A 14140-nucleotide genomic window follows, 5' to 3' on the forward strand; every position below is an offset into this window, starting at 1 on the left:
TCTCCTGACTGCAGCCTCAAGCAGCAGTAATTCGCTCCCCTCATGTCTGAACTGCTGTCTTTTTGTTACAGCTGAGCCCCAGGTGGCTTGCTTTTCAGAGAGAAGTTTCAATATGTCATTGTGAAATGCTGGTTCCTCCTCAACTCATTCAGCCCACACTAAAACATCTTGATTTAAATATGCACTCCCCCCCCCCTCCCAAACACACACACACACACACATTAATTACATTTTTGGAAATTTTTAAAAACAACTCTAAGGAGTTTGAGAAGTTGCTTGCTATAACGTTGAAAAGAAAAATCTATGTATTATAAAATAGACAGGAAACTTTAACATGATACAACTGTGCACGCAGTGACTGAAGGGGATATTGATTATGTACAGCAGCCTTTTCTGTGTGTTGAGACCTAGAATGTGTGATGCCTCCAGTCAGTTCTACACTAACATATTATTCCTGGATGATTGCATACATTCTTTCACAACTGCTACTACTGCAGCAGCAGGGGCTGTGAATGACATTATTTTCAACACAGGTCTGTGAGGTAACAACATGTGAGGAACTGCACATTTCAAATGCATTGTTAGTTTTCAGCACAAAAACAAAAGCCAGCCCAAATGATTTTATAATCAAGTTATAGAATCTATGCCAGTGAGTGTTTTAAAATGACAGAAACTAGGACTAGGGATCCCACTGAAAGATGAGGCGGATTCGGGACAGAGTGGCGAGTGAATGGAATGGAGAACCAGCTTGTTAGTCCCAATTCATCTTTCTGGTATGAATGGACTCATCAGTGGCAGTGAAGATCAATGATTGCAATCCAGTAGTGGGTTTTACTTCATACTAAAGGCCACAGTTGTAATTGATGGAGGATTGGCACAAACTGCCTACTCCAGGTAAGCTTCTTAACTACCTTCCGAAAGGATTGATTACTGAGCTATGTTGTTTCCTCATCTTGCCACCAGGTGTCAGCAGTAGTTAAACAAGCCTCATCGCTAGATTGATAGTATTTTTTCTGTGGTAAGAAAATTGCGTATTTCACTGCATTTCACATTCTAAAAATAGGTATTTCAAGGTATTTCACGATTTAAATATAATATATATATTAAAGCAGAAAAAAATAGCGTTGCCACATTCAAAATTATAAGTTCTCTAGAATTATTACACAAGAAATGTTCATAAATATTTAAATGCTTACTTGAAAAACAGTAAATGCTAAATTGTTGTCCACATTTTAAAGACACATTTTCACCATCAGTGAATTATCAAACAAAACTAAAACATAAACATCCCTTGTACTGGACAGAGCGGTCTTTAGCAGAAATATTTCTGACCTTTGCTGCAGTTAGCTTCTCTGTCGTTGAGGACATTTTAAAGAAATTGTGCAGCGTGTGTGTTCAATCATTTACCGGAAGCAAACAAAAGCGGCTGCCAGGTTCCTAAATGCAGTGTAACAGGTAGTGCTTCAATAAGGAAAATATTTGCTGTGTTTATTTTTAACTGATAAAAATATGTATATTTACACTTTTGAGAACATTTTCCTGAACAACTACATAGTACAAATCGTGAAACCTGTAAAATAACTGTGAAAAAAAAATACAGCCTTACTCATTGCAACCACCTACCGTCACATCTCCCATAGCTGGAGGTAGAGAAGAATGAATAAAGAGTAGCTCTCTGGTATCCATCAATTTAGTGGGTGTGTAATTGCATCTGTTTTCATTAGACTGCGTCTGGTGGGATGTAAGGTGCAGGCTGCCCTCTTGGACTGTGATTTTGTAAATGTTTTCATTCCGTCACTCTGGAGGAATGAAGCCATAAAAATAAAGCTGTTTTCAAAGTGTGTCCCTTGAAAACTCATCTTACGCCGTGTACTTTAAAGAGACATGATGGTAATTGATCTAGGGGACTGGAGAGTGATTGCATGCCAAAGAATGTGTTAGACAGGAAAGAAAGAGACCAAAAAATAAAAGTTCTATCCAGACCAGGATATAAATACAGGAAAATGTACAGTCTGCCAAATATTTACCTTCCGGAAATTGAAAATGACATCCAGGGATACCGAGTCAAAAATCTGCCATTCGTACGCCCTCCGTTCCCCCTCCTGTCTTTTTAAAAGAATGTTAATGTGTTGATGTTTCCTTAATCAATACATCAGCACTGATGATGCTCTCTCTCTCTCCTCTCTCTCTCTCACAATGAGATCCTCAGCACATAGATTGCTTTCTTTTTAACCTAGATGGTTTACAGAACCAATGAACATGTGTAAACACTACCATGACAAAAAGCTAGTGTTTAAAAAAAAAAAAAAAAAATAAATCCCTTGTCTTATCCTTGTCAAATGCTTGTATAAAGATTGTTAGTAGCATTGTAGATTACAGTGCTATTGCTTCAGATTTCTGCTATTCTTTAACTGTTGGTGACCATTCACAATCTCATTTCGTGGCTATTCATGCCTTGTAATCGAAAGTTCTACCATTTTTTTTTCTCTCTCTCTCTCTTGGTTGTATAACACTGAGTGGACAGATTTAGGAGGTACTTAATACGGTTCAGAAACCGAAAGAGAGAAATGAAGGACTACATCTTTTACTGCAAAATGACCAATTTCCATACAGTGTTTGGTTTTAATTAAAAACCCCTTTGATCAGCAATTCAAATTATGATTTTAAAAAAGCGTGAAGAAATGCTGCCAGGGCTGACCAGTAAACTGTCGTCCTCAGCTGGTCAGTGTAGGGTTCCTGCCTCTTGCTAGAGAGAGCCCCACTTTCCATCTGAGTGGATAGGAATGGTGAATGGCCTGTGTAATAGGATTGCAGACACCTGTGGAGATGGAGGTCCGGCTCCATCAAGGATCTCGGAGGCTTTTGAGGGCAGGTGCCGTGAAATTGGTTCATTTGCACTTTGGAAATTGCATCTTGGAGACTGGTTTACATTTTCTTATTTTAAACATGATTTTTTTCTTTTTTTGGGTGTTGGGGGGGGGGGGGGGGGGAATAGGGATTAATATGCTGACATAGAAAAGACAAACAGCCTGTTGAAATTTAGAAACTGCTCAAACAAAAAGACTTGTGAGAGGTAGGAGGCAGAGCACAATAATGCACCTGCAAATACATTGTGACGTGAGCACAGGCTTTAGTTGTAGTTCCACAAATGTCCCTCCTATCTTGAAAACAGATGAAACGCTACATTCTAAGTACAATTTATTGGAGATAACAGAATGTAGCTCATTTTGACCAACTGCACCTATACAGATGAGCTTTGGCTAACCGCTCTTCCAACTTCAAACTTTGCAAAGACAGTTGTTGAAAACCAGTATCCATGCAATCATAAATCATATATTGAAATTATGTCCAACATTCATAATGAGATTCGAGGGGTATTATTTTGGGATTTACAAAGGCACCTTAATTGTTGAGAGCAGTGTATTTTAAATGACAGGTTCATCGTAGTGTAAAGCCATATATATTATGTCAAATATATGACCCATATACAGTACATCAAACATTAGTAAAGCACTGAAAATCAAGTCACTTTCTGTAGTGCACCTCAAAAGATGATGCTTTGTGCTCAGCTGGGATGAACTCGTCCTGTGATTTTAAGAACATGTCGTAATTCTAGACTAGTGACTGTGATCTTCCAGCCATGAATTACACTGCCTAGGGACTGCTCTGATGTGAAGGAGATTCTCAACTCCATAATTTGACGGCATTCAGTTTAAGTGGCACTCCTCAAAATCTCCTGTGCAGGAATTGCTTTGAATTGATGGTATGATATATACCCCAGTCCAATTAGCAGTGTAGAAACTGACTGAAGAGTTGAGACTGGCCTCACTCTCTGACCGTATACATGTGCCACATGTGTCTCGGTGGACCAGAAGTTGCAGACCACTCGTATATATATATATATATATTATATCTAAATATATATATATATATATCTATAGAGATATATATATATATATATATATATATATATAAAATGAGGGGAAAATCCTTTTAGGGGAAAATCCTGTGACACAATTTAGGGTTTTACAGTGCTTACCTGTGCCTGTACTATGTGTATACATTCATGTTCTGTTTTTACTATAGCACATTCCATAGGGAAAATATCTCTGCTAGCCCTTGTAGAGCGGTACATATGAGGCACCGATTCGTAAATCCATCTATTAATCGACAGTATGAATATTATAAATATTTTAATGTTGGGTACTTGTATGAACACATTGGCTTTGATCAACAGTTTTACGTGTAATTGAATATCTAAAAGCCCCAGTTTATTATTGGCGGCCAGGCTCAGCTTCACAGTGCATCTTTCCCTAATGACTGTGAACCCTTGGAAAACTCCCTGCAGGGATAAGTGCTGCATATGAGAAACAATCAAGCCATAGCTGGCTGCCTTTCCATTATAGTCGGCACAAATTGCCTGGATGTTAAAAAGGACATTTTAAATGCAGTTTGATGCCAGTCAAGGGTGTAAAGCCAGAGTCTGCTATCTCACAAAGGGCTGTGGGTCAAACTGAGTAATCTGCTCTGGGCACAAAGCCAGATCATACAGGAGTAGACCTGCCATAACACTGTCAATAGGCACCTACATCTATCACAGTCTGTTGCAATTGCTGTCTTGCCCATTTGTGACAAACAATTGAAAAATGGAGTTGTAGCTTTTTTAGATTGCCAGGAATGCCATTCGCATAGCACATTAACCAGTCGTGTGAACTTTGTTCTCTTAGCCATTCCATGTGTATCTGTGTTTAAATGTAAATCATGGGCTACAGACCTGAAAGGTGTTTTGCTCAGTGAGGCGAACAGTCTCATTTGGATGCAAGGACCTAATCGAACAATAACAGATAAGCCATTGCACAATGCCGGAGCCTTAAGTTATAAAAAGGCTATCCTCAAAAGCCCTTTGCTGGTAGTCTTGTTGTTAAATTGTATTGGAAGCTGATTTATACCGGGGCAAGGCAGCAGAGAAGGAGATTAATGGTTTCCACTGACAGGGCATTTGTAACTGAAAGTCACTGGAATGTTACAGTATGAAGACTTCCTTGTCAGAGCCAGCCAGTTCCATGACAGCAGATTCAATAAGCAGGGATCGAGAGACAGCAAATTGAATGCAAAGAGCTGTGGGCCACGATCTCCAAACCAGCACATTAAATGCAGAGAATAGAGTACTACAATCTAGGCTCCAGCCTCTTCAATTAAGACAGCTGGAGACACAGTAATGCTGAGCAGCAGCGAGGTATTTCATGCTACTGGAGGTAAACAATGTAATGAATCGGTGGCAGGAGCAGGGTTTAATTCCAATTATTTATCAATGTGGATTAAGACTACATCTGCAGCTGTTAGTGAGCATTTATAAACTAGATGACTTTTCTGGCTCCACTATCAGCGTAAGGGGACTGTTACTGTGAGTATTTGAGAATGACCTTGAATTACATAGTTCACAAAGAGCTTTACATAATTACAGGTCCGTTTAGCACCCAGTAATGGACTTGGAGTCGCCTGTTTAATCTTTGTTGTGCTAGTTCTGTGATATGTAAATTAGTGTTTTTAATTAAGCATAATTATTTTTCAATTGTTCGTATGATCTTTCTTTTTTTCTTAATAAGCATGCATACATATATGGACCATACTACAAATCTATAGGAATGGTTCCCTCCCTATGTATCACATTGTTCATTTCAAACTGCAGATGTGCTGTGATGGTTTTGCAGTGTAACCAAGTTGCCATCTTGTTGTTGTTCTTCAGGGAAAATGTTCAAGTCCCTCGACTTGTCTCTCATAGTGGAGTTCATGCTGATGTTCTACAAGGACAAACCCATTGACTGGCTGCTGGACCACATCCTGTGGGTCAAAGTGTGCAACCCAGAGAAGGATGCAGTGAGTATCTGGATTCAGACTAGACGGTGCGCTTCTACTGAACTACTGGGAGCCTACCTAGATATATATGGCATGTGAGCCCTCAGCCTGGATGATGTATTGCCCTTATTAATCTCTGAATGCCACACAAGAATGATGGAAATACAGTTTGCAAGTTTAAAGGAAACTGCATGAATAGTATTTAAATATAACCTGTATTGTACTCAAAGCCCAAATTAGATCACTACGGTACAGGGCTCTCATGTATCTTGGGTATGAATGCTATTTAATAATTAAACACATTTCATGGCAGGAAATCAAATAGTTTACACAGCTCACTCAATCCTCTGCTGTTGCCCCAGCCGTTGATTTCCTGTGAGATTTGAAAAGGAGATTGCTGCTGAAGCTTCCTCATTCAGCGTTCAAACCACATCTGTTTCATAGGGCATTATGCAAAGATTTTATTTTTTCTTGACCACTCATCAATCAAAACTGTCTTGATTTTAGGAAATGTTAGGAAATTGGAAGAAAGTCCAGCTGCGCCACCAGAAAATGCTGTGTTTTACCCCAAATGACAAGAGGTCAAGATTAGTCCAATTTTGTATTATTTTGAAGAGTTATAATAATGAACTTGGCACGCTGTGTGTTTCAATGGGATTAAATCAACAGCTGCTTTTTTATTTCACATTGCAAAACTACGTAAACACCCACCATCAGGTCGTTTTTTTGATATTGTCTCTTTCATATTTTGGGGTATTAAAAGTCCAGTGCAGGGATTAGTTTTTCCATCATTTTGGAATCCCATTTGTTGTTCTCAGAAACACTGCGACAGGCAGAAGGCAAACCTTCGGATCCGGTTCAAGCCGTCCCTGTTCCAGCATGTGGGGACACACTCCTCCCTCGCCGGCAAGATCCAGAAGCTGAAGGTTGGTATTTGTTTTGGGGGAAAGGTTGTGTTAGAAACCGCTATAGGAAATGTACAGATACAGAAAAAGACCATCAGATTTAGCTTGTCTATATCCTGTATGCATTCAGAAAAAATGAGGTTGCTTGATTCAATGCTCCTCTACATAAATGCCTTAATGTGTTGAAGTTATGCATTGATCTGTGTTAAAGTACCTGCAGAAGTCCTCAGCAAAATCACACTATTGTTGCTACAGATCTTCAATATGTGAATTTTAACCAAACAAGGGATGATTTTAAAATAAAATTGTAATTAATAACCCCCTCTGGACATGAGTTATGAAAGCTTTGTACAATGTGCATTCTTCCTAAGAAAGTAAGATGAAATTGTCAGTGTTGCAGAACTCACAAGAACTTAGGTGGTTACATTTAAGAACCCTAAAGTCCACCCAATTTGTGTTGTATTACTTTTACAAATGTAACTGTTTAGATAAGCTTGGTCATTTTGTTTTTGTTACTGGAGTGCAAGAGCTGAATAAACCAAGGCATGTGAAGTGACAGGGTACTTTACTAGGCCCCACCAGAGTCTGGTGTGATGTTCATCCTGCATCTGTGGTTTCCTACCCTTTCTAGGACAAGGACTTTGGGAAGCAGACTCTCCACAAGGGCCACGCCAACCCTGCAGCTGAGGTGACCACCAGCCTTAAGACCTACCAGCACTTCACCCTGGAGAAGGCTTACCTGGGGGAGGACTTCTTCTGGGCCTTCACTCCCGTGGCAGGCGACTTCATCCGCATCCGCTTCTTCCAGCCTGTCCGCATAGAGAAGTTTGTATCCCAGGAAACCTTTGTCTTGTTTCCAGACACTGTCTTCCTAGTGTGCTATCTCTAGACAGCAAGAGGAATGATTAGCGATGAATATTATGACTAAAATCATAATATTCCCAGGAAAGAAAGAATTTTAATGTATATAAAAAAAAAAAATATATAATATTTTTTTATTGCTTCAAAATGTGGCCCTGTGGCTTTAAGATAGCTGTTGTTGGATGATAAAATAATCGTTATCAAAGATGCTGCATTGAGTGAACTGAACTATTGTTGTAAAGTAGATTTAAAGTAAGTGCTACTTTAAGTGAATAACACTTATGAATGATAGCAGATGTGAAACACTGTCTGTACTTTTTTAGAACATCAGGGCAGTACAGACCAGAATAGGTCTCGTGTTTCTGAAAACAAACCTAAAAAGTTTCCAATCTAACACTAGTACACACTGAGGTGGAATGTCTCTCTCTCGCTCTCTCGCTCTCTCGCTCTCTCGCTCTCTCTCAATCTCTCTCTCTCTCTCTCAATCTCTCCTGACTCTTGTTCTTGTTTCTCATCTCTTCCTGCAGGTACTTCTTCCGCAGTGGAAACATTGAGCACCCCGGGGACAAACTCTTCAACACTACAGTCGAGGTCCTTCCTTTTGATGTGAGTTGCCAATAAACCTGTCAAGCAAACCCTCTCTTTCCCACCTGGTCACCCAGTGCCGGAGTAAAATATCTCTAGAGGTCACAGATTTTAATCCATCCTAGGAGGCAACAACTCGGCCTACTCCCATCCACAAGCTCCTCAGCAAACCTTTAAGCCAGTGCTCAGCTTAAAGTCTGGTGCGCGAGAGGCCCTTTGAATAAAAAAGCACGAAAACAATTTCATAAAAATAAAAAAAGCAGTTTTACTGCTTTGCTGCACCGTGTTCTCTGGCTCTTCATTGACCGCCAGAACCCCCGCACATAGCTGGCCGCTACAATATATTTCTTGCCACTAAGAAGAAAATTAAGTGTTTTTGCAATATTGATTCCAAAGTGTTTGCTGATTGTGGGATAAACAATACATTTGTATATCAAGTTTTGCATACAACAACCTATTGTATTACATTTATGCCTTGCTATGGTATTGGAATCCTCATAAACAGGAACGCAGAATAATAGGGAGTCCTCCAAAATTGTACGAGCCCCTCATTATTTTATTAAAATACCGAATCGCACAATATATCACTCAAAACCACTTGACAAAAATGGGGGGCACTGGCTGAGAAGCTGACATTTTGAGTTACGTTTCACTTCCAATATATCAGAATGTGAAAGTAAACTAATTTGTCTCTTAATAGGTGCAACACAGATGCTATATTCATTTTACTGATATGTGTTTGGAGTTTACAAGGACACACAACTACACTAAGTGGCCTGCTCCGCGGCTGCCCGCAGGTCATTTGGCCTACCATGAAATTTAATTGTCAACCCCTGCCTTAAGCCCTGACTGGAAGAGCTCTGGCAGTTAAGATAGAGGCAATATCCCTAATTGTGAGTCTGCAGGTCTACAGTTTACACCAGAGGAAATGTAGTCCAAATGATCTTAGCGCTGCCTTGTATTGTCGAAATAAATCTGTTTGTTTGTTATTGGGTTTTTTTCTGTATATGTTTGGCCACAAATGTTTCTCATCCTCTTGCTGATCTCCTCCAGAATATCCAGTCTGATAAGGAAACCTTGAAGGAGGGGAGAGAGAAAGCCCCCAAGTACCAGCGTACAGAAGATGGGTTCATCCGAATTGGTAGGTCTGTCTGGTGGGAGAGTTGCGTCAGTTTCTACTACCCTAATACACTATTGTGAAAACGTAATTGTGAATGGCTTATTACTTGTCACATGGAATTATTTATATGAGACCCACCAGGGAGATTAATCCATTAATTATTTTTTTTAAAATATTTTTTAATTGAATTAAAATAGCTGTGGCCTTCTCAATTGTGCATATTTCAGACCTGCTATGAAGGAGCCATATTTTTCTTCAAAAAATAACTTTGCATCACTCAATGCACTGAGGGAAGCAGGATCCTTGCTGCTGCCTTCGCTCTGCTACCTTTGTACCAAACGCGAAACGCTTGCCTGCTAGTCTACTAGCATATTTATATACTTTTCTACCATATTACAATTTTAAATGTAACCATTTAAATGAAAGTGCTTCTACATAATTTAAATGTTCTATTTATTTTTTAACATTACAAAATATATAGTTATCATTTTTTGTAGGATATATACAATTCTTGATGTTGGAGCGTTGGGAGTTTCTAGAGTAGAGCTCTCCTTGCTTCACTGTCCTATATATCTAGAAACTCCCCACGCTCCAACATCAAGAAATCGATCTCTGTACCTTTTGCTATTTTTTTTAATCTAATTTGAAGATTGTGATTTATTTCCAATGGTTGGAACAATAGTGGATCATCGAAATATAAATTCATTTTTTGTTGTAAATGTTTTACTTTGTCACACAGTCATGGGCAGGCTGGACTGTTGGCTAATATTCAGTGGACCTGTGTTTCAGGCACTTTCTTGAATGGCATTGCGGAGGGTGAGGTTGATGCCACCTTTGGACCTTTGGAGGCCATCCGTCTGTCTGTCCTGACGGACTCGCCCGTCTGGGTTACCCTCAGTGAGGTACGTAAGTCTGTAACTGAGAGTAGACGGTTGATATTCAAAAGCAATTGACGACTCAACTAAACAATCGTTTTTTCTGCTCCTTTTAGTAGGTTTTGTGCTGGTTATGTACCATTGTGATTTGCTTTATTCTTCTCAGACAATTTGCATTTGCTGAATAATTTTATCTTAATGTGTTAAAACTACTGTACTGGTGTTCATATAAGCTAAAGCTCCTATGTTTACATAAGTAATAAACACGGACTTCTACAAAAAACTGAAAGTTTCTAAAAATAAACACAGAAAATGAGAATAAATGACTGTACAATAATATTTTGATTGCTATCTCCTAGATTGTTTGCAACCTCTTAATCTTAACAGTTTATACTGTATGTCAGTGCTTGGCCTACAGAAAGTGATTTTAATGTTGCTTTTAATTTCAGATATTCATTAAGAAGGCAGAGTGACCTCCAGCTGCAACATCTCTGGAAATCTCTGACCGTTCCATGGTCGACGGAAGCCTTTGCAGACACAACATTACTTCTACAGTGCTTTGTATCTAGCATGAGCTGAGTCTGCCACCTGCTGGCCAAAAGTTGGTAGAGCAGGGGTGTCTTAACTGTAATAAGTGAGGACCTGCCTGACTTGTAAACAAAGACATAACGAAGAAGTGGGACCGATTTCAAATAGCTGTATTTTATAAACTGTAATTATGTGTATATAAATTTATGTTGAGAATAAAGGAAACGTGTAATTACACTGGTGAGAACAGTGGGCTAGCTGGATAGCCCAGACCATTTAAAGAAAATGAGAATGCTACTTCGGGATGGAAGACTTGGTTCAAAATACAGTAATGTAATAATGTAAAGGTTACCCACTGACTTACAAATTGAATGCATCACCTTTCATTAGAAATTAGTTTTGTATTATTATTATTTTAAATACACAATAAAAAAAAATCAATTTCACATCAACTCTCTCACAGCCAGATAAGAGGTAGCATTAGATTGTGACATGGTGACATTATTATTATTATTATTATTATTATTATTATTATTATTATTGTAATTATTGTATTATATAAGGTCTATATATAATAGTTACATAAAGGCACATTCTTTTTATGGATCTGGTTTGTTGTACTTAAGTGAATAAATATACATTTCTGTTACTGCCGTGTAAATGTAGTAACTAAGTGTTGAAAACCAGCCCTACATTTAAAATAATAATAATAATTAAAAAAAAAAAAAAAAAAACAAGGATAAACATGGTAGGAACAAATTCAAAATGCTCTATTCTATAACTGTCAGATCGAAATAAGGTTAGGAAAACATACTATAAATTAATATTTCATGATACATAAGAAATCCTACTGCTAGCTGAGGTTTGCTGAACTGTAAATTATAGCATGTGGAAATGAATGCCCTTCACTCACACAACACTGCCATTTAACTTTTAACAGAGGGCATAAACTATTGGTCATTTTTGAATGTGTGGTATAACAGCTTTATTTCTGATCCACCTGCAACAGCTATGAAATCCATCCACTAGTTTCATTTATATTGCTGCTCTTCTCGGAGTAAACCCTGTGGGGTTTTCTTATTGTGTTTATACTATTGTGACATTTATAGGTTACACAGGTCGTCATCATATCGCTTAAAAACTTATTAAAACAGTACAATCAGTCTCCTATGAATGTAAAACTGTATAAAAGAATCAAAAGTTTATAGAGAACTCAGTGTTCTATTCTAGCAAATCCTGTCAGAGAACTCAGTGCTGCTTCTGGGATATTAGAAGAAACTCAATTGAAACTGTATAAACTCACTCACACTCCCATACATAGAGTACAGAGAACTCAGCACATTGTCCAAATCGTCAAAACGTTATTGCTCTATTCAGTTATAAGAAGTGCTAATGGGGTTGCAGCTATTGAAGTATCTTGGAAGGTGCTGGGACTCCATTATTCCTAATTGTATACAAAGTATTTTGAACACTGCTGTGAAGTTCCTTCTTTCCATTTGGCTTCCAACTGCAGTCCCTGCTTCTTGTATCTGCATTCTGGGGTCTCAATTTGTATCTCGGGCATAGCTTGACAATTCTGCAATATTAGCAAAAGCATGCAGATTTAAGTGATCTAATATGAGGTGTCTATTATTCTTTTTGCATAATATGTATTTGTTCTCCAAGTGTTTATAGCAGTTTCCATTCATTTCACTAAAGAGATGATCTTCCTGACTGTGTTTATAACTCAGGTACATGCTCACTATTAATTGCCATTCAGATTGGTTCCACCTTTTAATTATTTCCTACAGCATGTACATATTCCATATTCTTGTGTTGGTGTGCAGCAGTAGGGAAGCATTTTCTAGCTGCACTGTACCTGTGAAGATTCCTATCAGCAGAGGTAAGAGAGAGATTGTAATGTGTGACCCATAAAACATAAGGCAACATATGAAGCCAAAACCATGTGTGATAACCTTGATTTAAGCTAGTAGAACATTTTCTGAATATTTTATTTGAAAATTTGCCAGCAAAAGTTGACTGATCTTTGCTAATGGCTTGTAAGCACACTCACTAAGATCATTTTAATTTACCCAAAAGACTTCACTTTCAAGTTCCTGTTTCAGTGCGTACAGTACCTGCATTCATTTATACAAACAGCTATATATGTGTGACATTAATTGAATTACAATAGTTTGCTGTTCCTGTGTTCCTCATTGAGATCCATTCTAAACTTGTCACCTTTTAAAGTCAAACTAAAATAGTCACAAAAAAAACCCAGAATACTGTATTTAGGTATTACCTTTATGGTGTATACCACTGAAACTCCTCACATGAATCTGTAGTGTTACTATAAAGTGTGGACCAGCACACATGGTGAATCAAATTAACTATGCAAGACAGAATAAACAAAAACAAAGTAATATCTGCCATTGTGTTCTATTGGAAAATCACGTGTGTTTTGATGATCAGGCACAAGACTGCAAACAGCTGGAGCTTACCCCAGCAAGGCCAGATCAACTGGAATTGGGAACAGCCTCTGGAAATATGGGGTTTCCTTTATCGAAATCCCACAATCTCATTATCTGAGATGCACTGGAATGCATTGCTATTATATTGTGTGTTGTATTTTGTATCATTTAGATAAAACTATCTTTCATGTTATCTTCTACTTGTGTATTGTAATAAAATAACTGAAATCACCGATAAAAAAATATGACTGTTTTTGTGTAACACAAGAAGAACAACTGTTCTGTCATTGTTTTTTCTCTACTATAAATGTCTATTATGATACAGCATGATGGTGGGAAACAGCTTAAGATCAAATTGTGTATCAATTTGCCACTTATTGAATAATTATAAAATGCATAGAGACAATAACCGGAACAGAGAAAATCTCAATACTGCAATTGGGCTAAAAGAAAGGTAAATGAGACCATTAGTTGTTGCTTCAGTAAATAAAACCTGGATCTTCAGATTGTTAAAAACACTGAATTGATGATCCATCTTCATTAATCTGAATCATCCGTGCAGTGCATTAGGTTCTCATTAAGATTAAAAGGCAAAGGAGATGAGAGGAGTGTTTCTGTTCTTAATAGCTACTAAATTATCATTCTATATATTTGTATTGACATTTATACACAAAATAAGAATCAACAAGGCATAGTTTATTTTTCAAACATGTTCCAACTGATATGGAATAATAAGCCATGCTATCTTACTATTTTGACCTATTTTATGATTTTCGAAAAAAAAAATATATATATATATATAGGCTCATTTATTCTGTATAGTAACTTAAACCTGCAAAACAAATATTGTTTTTCTTATAGCAAGCAATTATGTCAACAACCTGTTCCCTTTTTAATTTAGTATCTTTTGGTTCTTTGCTTGTATTTTAAACTTCAGTGCAGATATCTCCAATACAAGGC

At 37.8% G+C, this 14140-nt stretch overlaps 1 protein-coding gene across 1 annotated transcript in view; it reads left to right on the forward strand.

The window, feature by feature from the left end:
• The window catches only part of LOC121297157 (alpha-1,3-mannosyl-glycoprotein 4-beta-N-acetylglucosaminyltransferase B), a 67267-nt gene extending 53854 nt beyond the window's left edge, over window positions 1-13413 (forward strand). The window contains exons 9-15 of the mRNA XM_041223240.1: window positions 5747-5877; window positions 6675-6782; window positions 7393-7586; window positions 8150-8228; window positions 9261-9348; window positions 10117-10229; window positions 10652-13413. Of these exons, the coding sequence (XP_041079174.1) occupies window positions 5747-5877; window positions 6675-6782; window positions 7393-7586; window positions 8150-8228; window positions 9261-9348; window positions 10117-10229; window positions 10652-10675 (737 nt within the window). The 3' untranslated portion in view covers window positions 10676-13413. The remainder of the gene's footprint in view (window positions 1-5746; window positions 5878-6674; window positions 6783-7392; window positions 7587-8149; window positions 8229-9260; window positions 9349-10116; window positions 10230-10651) is intronic.
• Window positions 13414-14140: the final 727 nt, after the last annotated feature.

The sequence above is a fragment of the Polyodon spathula genome, chromosome 22, assembly GCF_017654505.1.
Source record: "Polyodon spathula isolate WHYD16114869_AA chromosome 22, ASM1765450v1, whole genome shotgun sequence".
Taxonomy (NCBI): domain Eukaryota; kingdom Metazoa; phylum Chordata; class Actinopteri; order Acipenseriformes; family Polyodontidae; genus Polyodon; species Polyodon spathula.